The sequence below is a fragment of the Xenopus laevis genome, chromosome 6L, assembly GCF_017654675.1.
Source record: "Xenopus laevis strain J_2021 chromosome 6L, Xenopus_laevis_v10.1, whole genome shotgun sequence".
Taxonomy (NCBI): Eukaryota; Metazoa; Chordata; class Amphibia; order Anura; family Pipidae; genus Xenopus; species Xenopus laevis.
The window spans coordinates 49,314,178-49,336,175 of NC_054381.1; the positions used below are offsets into that span (position 1 = coordinate 49,314,178).

The 21,998-nt window shown below is 38.8% G+C and overlaps 1 protein-coding gene across 2 annotated transcripts in view; it reads left to right on the forward strand.

Annotated features, from left to right (window-relative positions):
- Positions 1-21,998, forward strand: part of rarb.L (retinoic acid receptor beta L homeolog) — a 620,347-nt gene that overhangs the window by 534,905 nt on the left and 63,444 nt on the right. For both annotated transcript variants that reach the window (XM_041566005.1, XM_018267461.2), the window contains one exon: positions 16,243-16,384. In XM_041566005.1, the coding sequence (XP_041421939.1) occupies positions 16,243-16,384 (142 nt within the window). The remainder of the gene's footprint in view (positions 1-16,242; positions 16,385-21,998) is intronic.

A 21,998-nucleotide genomic window follows, 5' to 3' on the forward strand; every position in this document is an offset into this window, starting at 1 on the left:
ATCACTTGGGGGTGCCTAACTTTTGGCAAAAATGCCTTTCCTTCTCCACCCAATAACTTTTTTTTTCATAATGAAAGATTAACAGACCAGGAAGGGAACTGGCTTCTGCTACACTGTTTCAAGAATAATAACCAGAGAACAGAAATGGATACTTAATTGCAATTGCATTTAGATATAACATTAAAACCATTGAGGGAAGTTGCTTAGAATTACATTTTCTTCCCTTATGCAAATAACGTTTTTGGTTGGAGATCTAATGAAATGAAAGTATGTATGTTAAATTGTTTTTTTTTAGTATATAGCGTAGGTCAAATAAAACTGTCTGTGTGACTGTCTGTGGCATTTTACTGTGGCCCCTCAGGCATTTGGCAGAATCTAGAGATTGCCAGTCCAGGCCTTTCTGCAGATTGTTTATTACATCGTTACTAAGATGATATTAAAAATGTAAAAATGATATAAAAAAATATAAATGTACACACTAGCATTTATAATATCATTTTAGTAAATAATTGATTTTTTTTTTGCAAATTGAGACCCAGAAGTGCAGCCAATACTCAATATGCAAACTAACCAGTGATTTATACAAAGGCAGAATGATGTTTGCCTCCCTTGAATCAAATTCCCTTTTACATTCCAACACTTTGTTAGCTTTGACAGCCGTTGTCTGCCAATAAGTGGTTATATTTTATTATTCCTAAATCATTTCCCATGACTGGTTTACCTAAATTGCTAACTTTCATACTATTATGCTTGTTACTTAAACATTTATGCACATTAAACCTAACCTGCCAATTTTAAGATCAACACCCTTTGCAAAATGTACACATTTAGGGGCCGATTCATGAAGCTCGAGTGAAGGATTCGAATTAAAAAAACTTCGAATTTCGAAGTGTTTTTTGGGCTACTTCGACCATCGAATGGGCTACTTCGACCTTCGACTACGACTACGAATCGAACGATTCGAACTAAAAATCGTTCGACTATTCGACCATTCGATAGTCGAAGTACTGTCTCTTTAAAAAAAACTTCGACCCCCTAGTTCTGCAGCTAAAAGCTACCGAACTCAATGTTAGCCTATGGGGAAGGTCCCCATAGGCTTGCCTAAGTTTTTTTGATCGAAGGATATTCCTTCGATCGTTGGATTATAATCCTTCGATCGTTCGATCGTAGGATTTGCGCTAAATCCTTCGACTTCAATATTCAAAGTCGAAGGATTTTAGTTCCTAGTCGAATATCGAGGGTTAATTAACCCTCGATATTCGACCCTTCATACATCTGCCCCTTAGTCTTTGTTGTAATAAAATGCTTTGCCCAAAACAGTAAATGGCAAAATTTACTGTGCTTTGAAAATGTTAAAGGCAATATAATAAAAAGTATTTTAGCCACTTCTGATATAAGTAGTAACTGTAATCCATAGCTGATTTATTTACTGTATGTATTGTCGTGTTATGAGTATTTTGAATTGTTCTTCGCTGCTTCCTTGCTCATGTCTGCTTTAATGCTATTGCGGATTACTTAGATCAGTGATCCCCAACCAGTAGCTTGGATGTTGCTACCAGTGGCCTCACACCAAGTGCTTATTTTTAAATTATTGATTTGGAGGCAAGTTTTTGTTGCATAAAAACCATGTGTACTGCCAAAGAGCCTTGTTTAGGTTGACAGTCCACATAGGGGCTACCAAATGGCCAATCACAGCCCTTGTTTGGAACCCCAAGAACATTTTTCATGCTAGCTTTGCTTCCCAACTCCTTTTACATCTGAATGTTGCTCACGGATTCAAAATGTTGGGGATCCCTGATTTAAGGTGGCCATACATGGGCCGATAAAAGCTGCAGACAGACCAAGTCGGCAGCTCATTGGCCCGTGTATTAGGCCCCCCGACGGGCTTCCCCGATCGCGATCTGGCCGAAAGTCGGCCAGATCTCGATCGGTTGGGACAAAAAAATGCAGACCGCCGTTCCCAATCGTTAGGATCCAATCGTTGGGCCCTAGGGCCCACGATCGGATCAGCTAGGACCCAACGATCGGATCAGCCCGATATTGCTCACCTCAAGGTGGGCATATCGGAGAGAGATCCGCTCGTTTTGGCAACATCGCCAAACGAGCGGATCTCTCCGTGTATGGCCACCTTTAGAGGCACATTTATCAAGGGTTGACTTTCGAATTCATGTGAGTTTTTTTTTTTAATTGTCTTTATTATTTGCACCAAGCAGAAACACATTAAAAGACAGAATGAAGCATGCCAATACAATTGTATATGAAGCCACAAATATGATTTACAATAGGTCCACATATTACTCAACCATCCAGTGATCAGAAGTGTAGGTTAAACATTATATTACCTTTAATATTGAACAGTTTACACTTTCTCCCCCTATCCTGGAGCCCCACGTCATTCCTCCAAAAGTTGTTTCATATGGAAGAATATCAGGGCATTAATAGGTATTCTCGTGTGCTGAAGTTCCCCCTAAAGGGTTTCTCCCTGCTAGTTCCTCAGCCATGTACCAAGTAGTGAATCGAAACACAGGCAATTTCTCGTTGTCTAACAGGGGATAATGTTTGTATGTATTTTTCCCAGGTGCCAAAAAAGAATGTAACTTTGTGTTCTCTACTAAGGGTGGCTTCCAGCCAATCCATATGGAAAGCATAATCGAGTTTAATAAGCATAATTTCAAATGTGGGAGGTAGATTTGATATCCAGCACTGTAGTATAGCTTTCCAACTGACCACCGAGATAATGTTTGCTAATTTCTTATCTGCCTTTGCCACTTTTGCTGTATCTCCGAAGAGTGCCCACGTAGGTGTACGATAAATCTCGAAATTCAAATTAAAACTCGAATCGAGTTTGGATAATTCACAATTCGAATTTGAGAGTTTTGACCCAAAAAAAATTTGAATATTCGAATTTTTACTTCGACCCTTGATAAATGTGCCCCTTAGTGTCCTCTTGAAAAGTCATTCTCCAAGACCCACTTGGTGACTTTCACCCTTGTTCCATGTCATTAAAATTAATTTGCAAACGACCAAAGCAAATTGAACCAATAATCAGAGCAGTGACAACTAGCCCAGTCACCATTTTCTCTATAGTTTACCCAATTCTATACTTGTGTGACTCTAACTCATGTCAAAAGCTAAGTGCGTCATTTTTTTTTTTTGAGCTTGGGCTGTGACCCATAGCAGCCAATCAAAAACCAATGGCACTTTCTTTATAATGGGTTTCCAGATAACTGATCCCATACCTGTATATAAATTGGAAATATTATGTAATCCTTACTAGTATGTGTTCACAAATGCACAGATGGAGCAAACTTTATCTAGACAATTGTCTAGATGTCTCATCATGTCTGTACATGCTGCACTATGAAATATATATATATATATATATATATATATATATATATATATATATATAAACCTGTGCTATGTATTACCTTATCAGTGGAAAGCTCCATTTGTATGAAACAAGATTGGCAAATAAACTAAATATACTATCATGTGGTCCTACTCAGAATTCCTTCCAGAACACTGCAAATAGAGATATCTTCCTGCCTAATTTCCCCTATTAAGCTAGATATCACTGAAAAAGGCATACAGCAAATTGTAAGCAAAATAATAAGTAAATATATAAGCAGTGCGGGAGTTGGCTTTGTTTTTGTATCTGAGTCTTTAACCTGCCCTGAGAGAAAATGTTAGAATTCTAAATTTATTTCAGCTCTGGTTGCCACTCTTAACTTTTTCTGGAAGCAATTTTCGATTTTTTTTTTAAAATACATTGGCATTGTGCTTTCATTGCAGTCACAGCAGTTAACAATTCTGCACCATTATCAGACTTACTGATATCCAGCATTGGTCTGGTACCCACAGGGCAGTGCCGTTATTGTGCTGGTAGTGGTTGTTAAATGCTGGTGTAGGGCAAATGTTATCAGGTTGGGTCATGTAGAGCATTTCACTCTTCTCTGAAATTCATCACCTACTTCTATCCTTCCACCTGCCTTCAGATGACATCACTTCCATGTTTATGATGATGTCACTTCTGTACTTCAGGGCAAGTGAAGTCTAATGAATTGGTTTGTGGGTTGAGTCAAGTATCAGGTAATAATATGAGTTGTGTTTTGGGTGCAGGTCCACTCATGTATTAAGTCCTAAGCCATCTCAACACTGACTGGTGCTGTTGTTTTGGTTTGTTAAGGTTATTGTTCATAATATATTGATCGCCACTGTAGAAATGCTGCTGTATAAATTATAACAGTACATTATATTATATTTATATTTGCTGAAGTCTAACAGCTGTTATTGCAGTTCTGATCCCTGCAGTCATCTTTTTTTTGCCTTTGTACTCTATGATCCCGAGCACCTGAATTGTCACCTATCCACAGTGTGCTAAACTATTAAACTTAACAGTGCAGCTTAGAAAGGAGTGACCCTAGGAGAGAAGGCAATTTTGTGGAATTAGTTACCAATAAGGGGTAAAAAAAGAAAAATGATATGTTGATGCAGAATTGATACAGTGGATAAATTGAAACAAAAGAAATAAAGACATTATTTTTACAAACTCGTTTAACTAAGAACTACATATTATTTTAAGACTGTATATTTTATTAAAGAGGTGGCTGTATTGAAAAAGCCTTAGCATTAAGAGCAATTGCCCATATAGTGCTTTGTTACATGTAGTTATCTGGCTTAATTGCAGGAAAATGCCTTCTTCTTAAGATGCAGTGTTCCCCATTCTTCTGTTTTGAAAGATATGATATGTTTGGGTTATTTGTCGCCCACATAGAGGCAATCTCAATGAAAAGGAGCCCCATTTCCATCTAATCACAAGATTCAACACCAATGCTGGGCTGATGTCTTATTGCTGTTTCTGGCAGAGGTTAGTATTAATGAAGGCAGGCACTTTGTGGAAATGCATTTGCATCCTTATCTACTGCAAAATTGCAATTTGCCAATTACAGCACAATGTTATAATGTTACAAAGGAATTATACCTTTTCACAATTATCATACTCTCTTTCAAGCCAAACCAACATTATTTTTAAGGAAAAGAATAAAAAAGTAGCTACAGCTATTTTACTTCTAATAACCATACTGTCCAAAACCCTATTATGGAAAAACATTTAAAGAGTTGCTCACTGTCCAACATTTTTTTCAGTTGTTTTCAGATTGTTCACCAGAAATAAAGACTATTTTCAATAACTTTCTATTATTTGTGACCATTTTTATAATATTGAAGTTTAAAGTTTTATTTTCACCTTCTTATGTCTTTCTGAAGCACTTCTGGGTGGGGGTCCCTGACTCTGTCAACTGTTCCAAATTGATACATTTTGTTGGTATATTTGTTATTGTCCCTGCTGCGCAGAATCCCTGAGTTTAATTAAAGGCAGCTGTTAGAATTGATACAATAGTTGTTAATATTCCAGAGATGCTGCTGAGAAATGTATCAACTAATGTAACAGTTCAGAATCTGCACCTGAATTACTGAGCTGCCAGACTAAAACACCAGAGGCACGAACAGTCAACTTTAAACTTTAATTTAGGAAAAACAGTAAAATATAAGCGATTGAAATAAATCTTTATTTCTTGTGAACAATGTATGAAGGCATATGAAAGGTGAACAACCTCTTTAATTCCAATAAAAAACACTATACGTGCACTCCATTTAGGACAATGTTGTTCACTTTGGACGAGTGGAATGACAATTTATCTTCTAAATTCCATTGTGCACCGGTGGATAACCGACCTAATGATGGTGTAATAAAGCTGCCTATGAAGTCCTAATGCAGGTTTGTGAGAAGGAGAGTATACTCTTTTGTAGGCCCATATCCCTTTTAGCTAGGATCTCATGAAAACTAGCCAAATGATGTCCCATGTTGGACAGAAACTCCATTTGAAATATGTAATCATTAGTATTGTATAAAAAGAACAGAGGCGCCAAAAGAATAAAAGGATATAAACGAGTTTAAAAACCAAAACTTGGTAATCAGAGGAGGCAGTAGTGGACTTACCTCCTCCAAGCAGACACAAAACGACTGTAATTAAGCAGTCAAAATTTATTAATGAACTCCAATCAGTGCAACGCGTTTCACGGGCTCAGACCCGCTTCTTCAGGCAATAAACATAGGAGTTACAGCATCTGGCAGTAGTATACACACTTAGCGCCTCTATGTGATCATTAGTATACCTCCAAAGATATGAAAAGTAGAAAGAGGGAGACAATGATGTGCCCCACATAGCATGGTGGAAATTGTTTTGGATAGGTCCACTTTGTGGTCATGCACCCCAAATACTCTCAAGACAGTTTCTAGTAGGAAACTGGCAGTGATAAATGAAAAAGTTAAAGATAGTCGTACATTCCACAGAGGAACTCACAGCCATCTTTAACGTTTTAGTGCGCCCCAAAGAGCAGGGCAATGTGTGACATTTAATTGAAGATCCTGGACAATGCGCTGTTCAGTCCTCCTTAGGGCAAAAGTGAACACTGCTAAAAAAAAAAAAAAAATTGAATACAGTATCTGTAGTCTCAGTTTATATATACACAGGGAGAAAGGATGTTTTTCCTTTAGTCTACCTGTTAGCAAACAGGAGAAATGCCTGTAATTCCTTGTGCCTCCTGTGTTTAGCTGTCAGGCCCAGCGGGAAATATTACACATTATGTTGACTCATTAAACATGTTATCTCGCTAGTGTTAGTGCAGCCATCACAGAGGATTTTTTGGCTTTGTAATACACTGAGAATAGAGTAAGAAAGCTTACTTATCTGAATGCCACTGTAGATACAAAGACTCCTATTGTATCAAGATGGAATTCTATAGTTCCCCGTGTCAGTGGTTATTAAGTCACCTCAAGCTTCCCTGAAGTAGCTGGAGACCTGTATCCACCTCGCTCGTGTTCAGCACAGAAAAGGACAAGCTGTACAAAAGTAAATAGTAAATAGGGCATTTTGGCATTTAAGTCTTAGCATTGCATCTTCTAAATACTAATTCTGCTTTTAAGTAAAAGTCACAAGGAACTGCTTTATTCGGCCGCTGGCACTTACGGTTTTATGTATCGCTCTTCATTTTCCACGAAGCGGATAAGATTGCCACGAAATTAAAAGTGAAAAATAATCTGGCCATCTTTGCCAGTGGCGAATGTTCACCGAACACACGTTGATACAATGGATTTTGAATAATTTATGCTCTGCAGGTTTCAGTTTTTTTTTTCTTCCAATCTGTAAATGAGGACATCTAATGCAGCAGAGAAAGAATGACATTTAATCCGTTTATCCATTAGAATAACAAGAAGAGAGGCAATGATTCAATTCAGCCTATTTTCCTTTATCTGTGGGACATTATGGGTAAATGCAATACCTAGGATTAATAGGTTAAATATTGATTCTCTTGTGTCCCTGACAAGCACTCTCTTAAAAAAAAAATTATCATAATAAAAGAAACAGGGTCTTTACGAATGCTGGCATAAGCAGAGTCTCTTAACAGAGAGGTTTTTTTTATGTAATATCCATGTTTTTTTAAAATTTAGCCTGAAAACACTGGACATAAAACTGAAATGATAAGCAGATGTAGGAAAAACAAAAATACATGCAAAAAAAACCTGGCTATTTCTCCCCTAGATACCATAGATATTTGTTTGTCGTCATTATTTTTCTAACATAATTTCTATTATATGTTTTTTTCTCTTATATATAATGCTGTTCAGATCCCAGAACCATAACTTGAATTCTCAGTGAATATTCAGTAATTGCATTAGTATAGAAATATCAGTTCTAAAGGAATAATAGTGATATTTGCATATAACTCTACATAATTCTGGTGTGGATGTAGGATTGGGGTGTACAAAGCAGCATTTTTATTGTACATACATTTTAAGTGCTCTCTGCTGTTTGTTTGTTTATTTGTTTGTTTGTCTGTTTGTTTTTAAATCCCCCCATATTTTATGGAGCTTTATATAAGATCCACATTTTGCTACTGAATGTGTGTAAAATTTTATTGAAAATACCGAAGATAAAACATTATATTAAAACATAATATTAAGGGGTTTATTGTCTAGAATCCAAGTTTATCTCACATTTTATTAAAAAACCATGACCAAACTGCCATGCCCGATTTTAGCTTATGTATTAAAAAAACTTGATTTGATCGGATCGTGGAAAAACTCGATAAAATCTAGAGAAATTGCTTGAATTTTTCAGGCTTAAAATTGAGATAGGTGCCTCTCCCATTGACTTATAAAGAACCTCGACAAGTCTGGGATGGCGGCCTTTTGAATTTGGGATTTTTGGAGCATAGGGGTATAATAAATTTAAATTTAAAAATGTAGGGTTTTTTTTTGGGGAGGAGGCTAGATATGAATCTGGGTGATTTTGTGCTGTCATCTAATGGAATTTTGGGAGAGAATAGGGGTCATTCACTTTACCTCAGCATGGCCAATATTATAACAGGGCCCCATACAACATAATTTCCTGGGGCCCCTGGGCTGCAACAAAGAAGAATTTCACTGGCACTAGAGGGTTCAAAAGTCAACGTTTCGGGGTAAACCCCTTTAGATAAAGGGGTTTACCCCCGAAACGTTGCACTTTCGCAAAATAAACTCAGCAAGGGCTTGTACCTGCTTGAATAAACCTTCGAGTGCCACTGAAATTCTTCTTTTTTGCTACAATCGAGGTTGCCTTCACCGTGCACCGGGTTGTCTTGTCCTGAAGAGCCAGGGTGTGTAAGCGTGGTAACCTTGTACTATTCCCCCTGGGCTGCACCCGACCCACAACAAGCACCACCCACAGGTTCATCCTCCCACCACACAGTAAAAAAAAAAAAAGAAAAAAAAGAAACATTGGTGGCTAGGGTCTCCACATGTTAATAAAAATACATATTTGGTCATGAGCCCCCCACACGTAAATAAAAAACATTGGTGGTCAGGGCCCCCATTAAAAAATATGGGTGGCTAGGACCCCACACAGTAAAAAAAACATTGGTGGCCAGGGCCCCCTTAAATGACCATGTAAAAAAATTGTGTCTAGGGTCCCCTCCATACAATTACAGGGACCACAAAGGGTTACCGTTAGGAGGCCCTGCCATGTTGTACTTACTTGATTAGCAGGGCCCACCTGCTGTCAGTGAGCTGCCAACTTCAGAAGGGAGGAGGGGAGCATAGGTGGCTGCATCTTCTTCCAGTGACATAATTTTCTTCCCTTATTGGTCAAAGAATTTTAAGTCCCAACAAAAGCTGAATGGTGATTGGATGAGCTGGAGGGGAAGTTCAACCCTCAGATATCCAATCCCTGAACAGCTCAACCGGAACTTAAATTCTGTGATCAATAAGGGAAAGAATGGACAGAAGATACCTCCACCTGTGCTCCCGCCCTTCCTTTTGAAGTCGGCAGCACTCAGAAAGAAGGGGGCCCGGCTAATCAAGTTAGTGTGGCGCAGCTGGGCCCCCCTTACCCTCTGGACCCGGTACAACTCTCCCCCCTGTCCCCCCTGATGGCAGCCCTGTAACTCAGGGTGCAAGTGCTAGAGAGCTAAATTGCACACTACTTTGTGCTCACTTAAGAATCACTTTTTTCCCAAGGTAAGCTGTGTTCTTCATTTCATGATTAAAGGGCCCCATTTTTGGGCCACTCTTCCTGATGATTGCTAACTTGTGCATTTGAATGACATGTAAGGTTGGTGGACCTGTTGTCTACATCAGACTGGGGTGTTGGGGCCCACTAGTGCTGCAACCTCAAGGGGCCCCCTTTGTTACCTCCCGTTGTCCACCTCCCCCATGTTACAGTACACATGGAATGGGTCTGGGTTAGCAGGACCCGCCGGGTTTTTTTTGGTGTCCTGGAACCCATGCAGAGTAATTGTGTTATCTCCATTTCATGAGTCTCCTTCATACTGTGTGGCCTCTCACTTGCTAAAATGCATCTCCTGGCTTTGAACAGGTAGTTATGGAGGTATTATAATTGTTATTACGACACATTCATAAAATGTCAACATCCACAGCATTGTACAATAAATGCACGAATACACTGATCATTCAAGATTACATACAAAAACAACCAGTAACCAATACAAGAGGTAAAAAGTGCTCTGCTCAAAACATTGAGGTATTGGTAACCAAACAAATACTAATTCTTACTAACAGTTATTTGCCCTGGCCAAAACCTCATGCATCTGTATTGTCACTGCACCCAATAGTTGTTATTTTGGGAAACCAGTTACTTACTTATAGTTTAACCTGTTTTTATGAGAATGTTTTTTCCATTGTCCTTTTTGTAACTGGGCTTTTATACGGTACACCGTCTCTACATATTCAGATAAGCCCTTTTATTGTGAGCCTAAGATCCAACCTCTGTTCCAAGACAATGCAATGGTTGTTCTGTCATTAGCAAGTGTGCAGGTGGCTGGCGCAGCCTTACAGCATGTGTAATTGTATCTCTTTCACTACTTAGTAATATAAGTCTCACTGCACAATGTCAACTTTTACATTTACTACCCTTGTTTTTGGTGGATTAAATGTTTCTTTCCTGAAACATCTGTTGGAAGGTTTCAAATTCTATTGACGCCATAAAATTCTTAGATTGCACCTTGTCTGATCTTTACATATGAAGTAGCATATGTCCAACATGACGCAAGTGTTACTATGGCAAGAGCCCAGTGCTTAGAGGCAATACCTATAAAAAGATGTAGTTAAAACGAAAATTGGTGACATTTTCCTATTGCAGTCTTATAATTTGTTTACAATAAAGACATAAAGATTTTTGTGGAGTAATTGATTTCAACAAAGGCATATTATTGTTAGCGGAGAGACATGCAGGAACTTTACAAAAGGTGGCATTGCATCTGGTTGGAAATATATAGAATATAAAGACAACAGGGTTCATGTACAGTATAAACAGTAGTATATGGACAGTGTTGCCTATCCAGGCATAGTAACATGTTCAGCCAGTTTTATTTGTTTAATTGCAGTTGGCTCAGTTCTTTGTTGCTCTGCTGGATAAATTTTTAGATTATTGATTTTTGTCGTGAAATATTTAGCTAAGCTAAGAACTGTTTTAGTAAGCAGATGGTTTTACAGTTTTCAGCAAATCCATTTTTATCTGCTGATGTTTAACAAATATTACTCAGCGTACAAACCATCTGGGAATCCTTTAGCGCAGAAACAAACACCAGTTCCATTTTTGGTTTGGATTTGTCCATACCTCCCAACATTTTGGAAGTAAAAAGAGGGACAAAAAATTTTTTCCCCGCGCATAGCGGGTGGGTGTGGCCTTTCTGTGGCCACACCCCCTAATTACCATGTTTGTTTTACAAAATTTGGCAGGTTATGAAAGTTTGAAAATATTTCTCCTTATCTAAACTGTGTTTTTGTGTCTCAAAATTGTTACAAAGTATCTTATTTGCACCTGTTAGCTGTTCTGGGCTCTCTGCTAAAAGCCAATTAAGTGAGAAACTTTGTTTCTTCTTCTGGCTGTTCAGTGCAGAGAAAAGAGGGACTTTCCAGTACAAATGAGGGACTGCGGGTTGAGCTGTCAAAAGAGGGACTGTCCCTCCGAAAAAGGGACAGTTGAGAGGTATGGATTTGTCAAAGCAGAGAAGCAGAGTCTATAAGAAGTCTAGTGTCAAAAAACTAGATATGTTCATGGAACAGATTGAGTTTGGTATCCCTTGACCCACTGCCAGCTTCTAGGTTTCAAGAAACTATAGCTCAATAAGAAGTTGAAAGTGTCTTACAACTAAACTTTAATGTAAGATGTATTTATGATTCAGTTTAGGTCCTATGATCCCAGTTAGGCCCCACTGCGTCAGAGAATGGGCCTGTCAAATGTAGACGACATCCTCCTTGGTCTCCAGGGTTTTGCTCTTGACCCAATCCACATGTTGAAAATAGGCTTTATTGGCAGCTTGAAAGGCCATCTATTGTACCAAGGATAGCATTTCTCAGTGTATGCAGTCATGTGTTAATTCAATGGCATAGGGGCCTGCAGGGTTCTGATCGGATGGCCAAATGCTGATTGAACAGATCTGTGCCATTTAATCCATGTCATCTTCTGGTGGCTCAATTGGCTTCAGATCTAGATCTTAAAATAATTGTTTTATTAATTGGATCTTCGGCAATGCATGATTTGTTGCCACAGCAATGCATAAGTAACTTCAGTACATCTTCAGCAAATTGAATTAGCATAGGCGGTGAGACCTATATTACTTGGCGTATGTGATTAAGAACTTAAGGTGGCAGATTAGTAGTCAGCACAACTGCAACTCACTTCTTTGGCTGGGTGCACGTCCTCCAGTGGCCACCTTCCACTGGCAATATTAGCGAAGAAAGTTAGTCCAGCACCCACTGTTTCATGAATAAAACGGCCTTTATTGGACCAAGGGCATTACAGCGCTGTAATGCCCTTGGTCCAATAAAGGCCGTTTTATTCATGAAACAGTGGGTGCTGGACTAACTTTCTTCGCTAAGAACTTAAGGTGTCCATACACGGGACTATAAAAGCTGCTGACAGACCAAGTCGGCAGCTTATTGGCCCGTGTATGGGGCCCTCAGACGGGCTTCCCCGATCGATATCTGGCCGAAAGTCGGCCAGATGTCGATCGGTCGGGACTAAAAATCCGAGCGTATCTCTCCGTGTATGGCCACCTTTACCTAGACCTGCACGTAGTGTATCTGGGGGAGGACAACAGCTGGTACTTGGAAGGAAAGGGTTGGTAAAATGGTACAGAAGCTCTGTGTATAATTACTACAGCACATGCTAATAGTCCAGGGGCTTTTGCTCATTTATAAATTAACAGAATCCAGTGTTTCTGGTGCACAAACAAGCCCAGCAATTATAGACAATTTTGCATAGAATCAGTGTCCCTAAACCCAGGATAAACTTATCAATCATCAGCTGCAGCTGAACACTGACCACATTAAGGGCTCTTACTGACGAGCAGTTGAAGCTGCGCTCCCCTGCGTTCCGTTTTTCTGTGTTCAGCCGCAGGGGAGCGCAGGAATAGACGCAGGCGCCGAATGCAGGGAAAATGCAGCATGTTGCATCTCAACCTACGTTCGGCGCCTACACGCGCCTGTGTGAGTACAGCCCCATTGAAAAAAGCTAAATGCGTCTATTCCTGTGCTCCCCTGCGGCTGAACGCAGAAACGCAGGGGATCGCAGCTTCAACCGCTCGTCAGTAAGAGCCCTTAGGCTAAAATGGAAGGTTTGTGTTTGTGTGTAGCTGCCATCAGTAGGCAAATCAGGTTAGTTAATTACCTTATTCCTTAATTGTAAACAAAGCAGCACAAAAAATTGCCTATTTAGGCCCAAACCCAGAAGTGCCTTTGGCTTTAGGAGTAGCCCACCGCTACTCGAGCGCCACAAGGTCTTAACGTGAGAGGACCAAAGCGAGAGAAAGCGTAATGGCGTCAGACACATCGCTCGTGTCAGACCCGTAAGCGGCACGAGCATGCGTCATTTAGAATTCGCCATGCAACGAGTAGTGTCGCAGGAGGAAAGAAGATGTTGCGGGCATCCCTGCCAAGAGTGTAGCAGGTGTCCCTGCTGCACTACCACTGGACTACCAGGTATTTTCACACTCTTGGTTTCCTCTGGTTACCAGGCAGTAACCAATCAGTGACTTGAGGGGAGTACTGTTGCTTTTGAATCTGACCTGCATGATGAGGATAAATTACAAACTCACTAAATAGTTAAGTCCCATGTGGCCCCCCTTAAGTTTAATGACTAACTCAAGAGTTAGAGAGCTAAAAAGCAGGAAGTAGTGTTCAGTTCTGACATCCAGTCACTCCAGCCTTTATACATTACATTTTTGGCTAACTAGCTATAGTAGAAACGATTTTAAATGTTATACAGCCTATCTATTAACCCAGTTTTTATTTTTACACTGCACTGTTCCTTTAACTGCTTAAAAGTAAAGTTAAGTTACCACCGCTTTTCCCCTGTCCCAGTAACAATATTGTCCTTGAAACACTAACTTATAGACAGACGGCAATCTAACCACAATCTCGTGCCCTTTTAGATAACCCTAACATAATCGTTTAACAAATATTTGTCTTGTGGTATTTAATGTTGCGAATGAACTGAAATGATAGCCATGATGTTGAGATCAAAAATGTGTTTGGTTTCACAATACATAATTTTTCATTCTATTTGTGAACGATTTAACTAATTTCTTCTCCACGTCACATACTAAGAGAGGCACTCATAGAATTATCCAGAGCCTGCTGTGACTAAAAATCTGCTTTATAGGCATTTTGCCATCAGTCAAATGGCAGAACTAGTCTACTTTTATGAAGGGTACAATGGGCACTCGCTGTCCATGGTCAGCAAGCCAGTATAAGCAGATAGTGGCTATTGCTTTTACTCTCATATGTCACTAGAAAGGCGCCACAAATAAGGAATATGGCCAGATTTCTCTTACTCAGATGCAGGGAATGTTTTAACTACCTGACCAAGTTACCAAATTGGCTAAATGCACAGTGCCCATCTTCTCCATTCAGAGACTGAGGGATGTGGTTGAATTACATACTTCAGCGGAAGTGACCCACTGAATGCAAGATAGGTTTGCCACCTGGTTGGTTACTAGCCTAGTCAATAAAATACCAGCTAAGGCTGGGAGCAGTATCACAAATAAACTGGCAACGTACTCCGTTGTTTTTCCCCCGGCCTACCTCTGCTCTACCCTTGCTCTTACATCAGATTTTATAAAAATCATAATAGAAATAAAAGTAAGTACTGATGTAGCACATGGGTCCCAGCAGAGCCGGACTGGGAGCAAAAAGCAGCCCGGGCAAAAAACAAACAAAGCAGCCCACATGTAAACACACACACACACAAAGAGACACACAAACACAGAGAGACACAGAGACACACGCACAGACAGAGACACAAACACACACACACACAGAGACACACACACACACAGACACAAACACACAAAAAGACACACACACACAGACACACAAACACAGAGACACACACACAGAGACACACAAACACAGACATACACAGAGACACACAAACACAGAGAGACACATACACACACAGACACACAAACACAGAGAGACACAAACACAGAGACACAAACACACAAAAAGACACAAACACAGACAGACACACACACAGAGACACACAGACATACACAGAGACACACAAATACAGAGAGACACACACAGAGACACACACAGACATTCAAACACAGAGACACACACACACAGAGACACAAACACACAAAGACACAAACACAGAGAGACACACAGACACACACACAGAGACACACAAACACAGACATACACAGAGACACACAAACACAGAGAGACACACACAGAGACACACACACACACACACACACACAAACACAGAGACACACACACACACACAGAGAAACAAACACACGAAAAGACACAAACACAGAGAGACACACAGAGACACACAAACACAGACATACACAGAGACACACAGACACACAGAGACACACAAACACACAGAGACACACAAACACAGACATACACAGAGACACACAGACACACAGAGACACACAAACACAGAGAGACACATACACACACACACACACACACACAGAGACACACAGACAGAGACAAACAAACACAGAGACACACAAACACACACAGAGACACTCAAACACAGAGAGACACACACACACAGACACCCCTACCTCCCCCCTACCTCTCCTAGGAGCTTCGTGAAACAGCATGGGCTATACTGTATGTCTAGATATTAATATAGAAGAAGACCCTTTTATGCTTTGCCACTCTACAGGCACTAGTGTCATATTCCCCTTATTAATTAAAGAAGTGTTTTGGCCCATATATGTACTGCTAACTGCTTACTATGTCCCTTGTCCTATCAACAAGAATGAAAGAACTGTGCTATCTCTGTATCCCACTAGCAGATAAGTGGTTAAACTTCACATGAACTCAGTTTTTTCCAGGCAGGCTGTCAGAAGGTAACATACCGGGTAACATACCGTACTATGTCATCCTGTAAGTGCCTTGCTCCGGTATCACTTTCCCAACACTGCATCATAATCTGTTCAATATACTTTAGTGTTTGATTAACCAGCATGCTCTAAGCAACAAGGAAGATGATACAAAGCCTTTAATATTTCATATTGGTTTGAAGGTTAACATTTCCATTGAAGGCATTTCATTAGCTAAATAGGCCAATCTGTGGTGTGGAGAAACATGGATTTAATTAGCCCCCGTTTGATGTCTCCTTTTTCTATACTGTGTCCTTTTCATTATAGGGTTTCTTCCGGCGGAGTATTCAGAAAAACATGGTATACACTTGTCACCGAGAAAAGAACTGCGTTATCAATAAAGTTACAAGGAACCGCTGCCAGTACTGCCGGCTACAGAGGTGCTTTGAAGTGGGCATGTCCAAAGAATGTAAGTCCAATGTGAAGAATTCCTTGTTATCTGTCAGAATAGTCAACGGGCCAATGTGCTGTGTGTGAGATATATCCAAGACTTCACACCGGTCCCACTTTTATCTTACAGTTGTACAGTTAACACATTAATAACAATAACAAATGCATATAATCTTGTTGTTAAACCCTTACTTAAAAGATCTCAACCTGTGTCCTACAAGATCTTGTTAAACTTCATCTCCCACCTGCCTTATAACCCAAAAGCTTTTCAAGGGCTTCTGGGAAGGGAAGTTTAGAACATCTAGAATGGTGCAGCTTTAAAGCAACATATGCACTCTTTGTTTTTTATTTGACCTTCACGAGAGCTTTCCTTCTGTGTTAAATGGCAATCAACACCCCTAATGGGAAGTGATTTACTCTTGATGCTTAAGTCCCAAGCAGCTCTTTTATTTACCAGTACATTTATCCTTAACTGTTGAGTTTATGATGTGCAGGAAAAAGTTCCACCTCCATCAACTGACATTAAGCTGAAAATCAAGTACAAACATCTCTCCATATCCCACTTTTTCTTTATGGGTTTTCCATGCAGTATGTGTTTCATATCTATTAATCCAACAGCGCAATTAGCCATCCCACTGTCTCCAATCATCCTCGATCAACATTCCATCACAGGCGCTCATGTTATGAAGCAGAAAAACACAATCCCCTATGGCTGAACACCTGCTTTATTGTCATTTAAACATCAGTTGAATGGTGGCAGGCATCAGCCTTTCTGGAGGGGTCCTTCTACACTCGTCAGACTTGCAGCAATATGGGAGCCCCTGTGTAAATGGCACAAGAAACTCAGAAAGCATTTCCAAAATTGCAGTGTGACTGATGTTAACCCGTTTAGTCTGAAGACATTGTACACCCTAAACAGTATATTATATCTGGGAGTTAAGGGCACCTGAGAACAGCTTGGCTTTAGGTGGACAAATGTGTTGAATATTACAGAGATTGGCAATTCAATTGTACATCTTGGGTGGGGGGGGTCTTCACTCACTTGGACATATTTATGAAAATGCATTTGACAGTTTTCAGTGACAATGTTAACACAATCCTATATTTATAAAGAATAATTTTCCATTAAGTATTTGACTTGGTGAAGTACTCTGAAGTGAATGGGAATAAAAAGCTTTGCTTAGAAAATTTAAATAGTAATAATAAATTGGTTCTGATATTATTCTTATAATTTGACAATGTTACTTATGCACTAGCTAAATGCATTTTACACTGTTTTAAGTGTATGGGCCACAGTTACCTAAGTGATACTCTGAATTCTGCTTCTACCATGATTCTGGATTCCAGAGAAGGATGATCCTAGCTACAGTACAAAGGGCCAAATTCAGTTACATGAGAAAAACGTATCCCGTGGCTTAACCCATGATAAATCAATAGAAATCCATGGGGAAATTTGGAATTAAAGGAGAAATATATTTCTCACCAAATTAAATTTAAAATGATATAGGGCATGGACAATCCTCAGGGGCATGACTAATATGTATAAAGGGACAATACAGTATACTCTATGTTCCCTTAATTACCAGTAGATACTTCCAGAGGACACAATGGTATTTATTGAGATCATAAAAAGGATGTTTAAGGAGTGATTATTAAATATAGGGGTAAGACTATTAGAACAACGTTGATCTAGGGACTGGTCTAATTGCTCTTTTGGAGTAAGGAAGAAATGAATGTGTTTTTTTCTTCTCTCTACGCAATAGTGACAAGTTAGGATTAAAGTTAGACTTTTCTAGAGTACATGAACTTGATGGAATTTGAGTACTATGTATGAAAATTTGTAATGTTTGCTACTTTCAAATGACCTAGGGGCAGATTTACTAAAATCCTAACTAGAGAGTCTTGAAGGATTCATAACAGTTTATTTTCCAGATTTTAAACACAGTAATAGTTTAATGATCATCATATTTAACAATGTGTCAATTTGTCAAAATGTGCTTGATTGCTTTGAGCAGACAAACGCCATTCTATTCAATAGAGTGTCAGATCTCACTCGCTTACTGCCATCCAAATTGTTAAACAGCTATGTGAGTGAACGGGGAGATTACGGGGCAGATTTATCAAGGGTCGAATTGGAAATTCTAATTTTCGTGTTTTTTTAATGGTCAAAACTGTCAAATTCGACTAGGGAGTTCTTCAAATCTGATTTGAGTTATTTTAAAATTTGAATTAGATTTTCGAGATTTTTCATACTCTGGCCCTAGTTAAAATTCAAATCTAGTTTTTAAAAAAAATTAGATTTTCGATAGTTAGCATTTACTGGACCTTTAAGAACTCGAATTCGACTATTCGCCACCTAAAACCTGCCGAATTGCTATTTAAGTCAATGGGAGAAGTTCAGGGATCAATTTTATGCTGTTTGCAGCCTTCCTGACATTTCAGCTTTTGCGAATTGAGTTTTTAATATTCTATTCGGGTTTTCGGGTTGATTCCATTTGTCCAAGTTTAAAAAGTTACTTTTTTTTTTTCGATTGGTTGAATTTCATATTTGTGGGAGTTTAGGGGAGTTTAAAAAAACTCACATGAATTCGAAATTCGACCTTAGATAAATGTGCCTCTACCAGTTCAGACAAATTTGGTGAGCTGGACATTAACCATTGTTATTGTTCAGTAAAAAAATACAGATGCTTAATAAATTGGTCCCTGATTTGAATTAGTATTCCATCCCATTTGTTAGGTTGTTTTCATTGCCTGGAGAAATAGAGATTTATTCCTGATTATGATGTTAACGAAATAAACAAAAGCTTGGAAAGAGAAGGAATCTAGAATTTTTGTACAAAGTCTACAGTAAATAATCCCCATGGTATCTAATTCAATTAACACATTGCATTTTAATGCATTTCAGCTTTAACTCACTGGAGAGGTGGGAAAATTCTTGTCAGATGGGTTTTCTGTGTGTAGTTCAAAAAAGAATATACAATTAACAGTTTCTTCTGGTACATTTGAAAAGGGAACGTTGTCATTTTCCTGAAATATGAGATATCCAACTTGTGTGCCATAGCAGAAAAAAATAGTTTAATCAATACACATTGCCATATTCCCAGGTTTCTATTTGCCTACCCGTTCATTTTAACATCCTTTGTGCTCTCCAGAAGTAAGGAAACTGGTATAATCGCCAAAACACTCACCTGTCGGCATCTGTAATCCCTCTGCATAGAGAAAACAGATGAGGCTATGAGACTACAGTTTTTACCATGTAAAATTGTTCATTTTTTATGATCTTACTATTATGTCTGCTTTTAATTCATTTTCCATTTCAAAAACCCAAAAACCGCATGACTGCTAAAATAAAGGTCTATGGAAGTCCTGTAATTTAAATGCCAACCTGGAAGATGTCTCTGAATATTACCAGTGATTTACATATTCCATATTTTTTTGAATCATCCATAAAAGATTTGACCAAAAACCATCCAGACTAATTGTTTATGAAACATTGAGGAAAATAAAAAATGGCATTATCTGTGAGCAAAAATTGCTTGGGGTTTAGTGCTGGATTTGACCATATACCATGCTGGGCTCTAGGTATTCTGTTTCATTTTATGGTAGGGATGCACCTAATCCATGATTCAGTTCGGGATTCTGCCTTTTTCAGCAGGATTCGGATTGGGTTGAATCCTTGTGCATGGCCGAACCGAATTCCAATTTGCATATGTAAATTAGGTGTGGGAAGGTAAATAAAAAACATATTTTCCCACCTTTTCGTTCCCTCCCCTAATTTGCATATTCAAATTAGGATTTGGTTTGGTTTTCGGCTAAATCTTTCATGAAGGATTCGGGGATTCGGCCGAATCTCAAAAAGTGGATTGGGTACATCCCTAATTTAAAGTAATTGTTCAGTATAAAAATGCTTCTGATATACAGTAGTTAGTTAGCCAAAAATGTTATCTATATAGGCTGGAGTGATTGAATGTGTAACATAATAGCCAGAACACTACTTCCTGCTTTGCAGCTCTTTTGGTTTCCACTGATTGGTTACCAGTCATGAACCAATCAGTGACTTGAAAGGGACACTGTTGCTTCTTAATCTGACCTGCATACTAAGGATCAAAAGCAAACTCACTGAACAATTATGTCCCATGTAGCCACCCTTTAAGTTGCTGACTAACTCAGAGTTAGAGAGCTGAAAAGCATGAAGTAGTTTTATGTTATGTTAGACATCCAGCCTTTTTATAGACAACATTATTGGCTAACTAACTATGTTAGAAAAATATTGCATAGCATGCATCTATATACCCAGTTTTTATATTTACAATGAACTGTTGCTTTAAGGTAATTAAAACAATAGAGCAGTACCTTTGGGAGAATAAATTCCAAAAAGCAGTAAAAAATATAAATACTGTTATAAAGCTGCTCTCAAAAAACAGTTTACAAAACATTTTACCCCTATTAGTAACACAAGTAAAAAAAGCAAACCAAAAAAATATCAGGATATAAAATTATATATAATAAAATCATATTATTGTAAAAACAACATTTTAACAGAAACATAACCTTAGAAGAGAACCTAAATTATCCCTAAGTCCCACTGTGGACATTTATATCACAAATCCCATCAATAATCTGAATAATTAAAACACATTTTAATTAGCAGTTTTCATTGTACTTGCCTTAAGTAATGAAGTAATGAAGGTATGGGGTGTCATTATCATCTAGCACAGAAGCAGTAATTTGAAATGGGGCTGAAAGGCAAGTCTGTGTTTGTTCACCCTGCGTAATGTCACTGTTAAACTCAATAAATCAATAGTGTCAGAATTATACAATAATTGCAGCTGATGAGCAGCATTTCATATGTCTGCAGACTGCGCACAAGCATTTCCCCTGCTTTAGAAAAGGCACAGATGTCAAATCACCCTTTTTTTCTGAACTCATCCTGATTTAAGTCCCTCTCACCCGGTCACCCGCAGTGACAGGCCAGTCAGCCACTGTCAGTAATTTGCACACAAAACCTAACTTACCCTCTCCATTAAAATGCATAGAAACTTCACTAAGGGTGGTATTTACTAAAACTCAAATTTATCTCATATTTTTTAAAACCAAGTTCAACCAAACGCCCACCCTCGATTTTATCTTATTTATCAATAAAATAACTCAATAAAATCAAGCGTAAACTTGAATTGCTTGATTTTAACATGTTTTCGTCCGAAACCCCGGCATTTTTTCGATTATCGAAACCCAGCGCAGATCATGATATCTTCAAATTGTAAAAGGAACATCTGCCATTAACTTCTACATGATCTTGATTCAGACTTTTTGCAGCTTCTGGGTAGAATAAGCTGCAATAATAATAATCTCGAAAAATTCTAGTTGTTTTTCCTCCTTGAGTTTTTGCCCAAAAAAACCTCGACCATAAAAAACTGATTTAGTAAATAACCCCCTTAAAGTCTTTCAATATGCATCCATAGCAGTGCAGCATGGGGGGGGGGGCGAGAGTGGGGTACCAAGGGGTAAGTAAAAAGTTAGGGCCATTTCCCAGGGGGGGGTGGCCTACGTAGGGTAGGGGGGTAGGGTTTTTTTTTAGTTAAGAGCTGAATTATCCTTTAACAATCAGCAATTTAAGAAAGTCAGATGGCTAT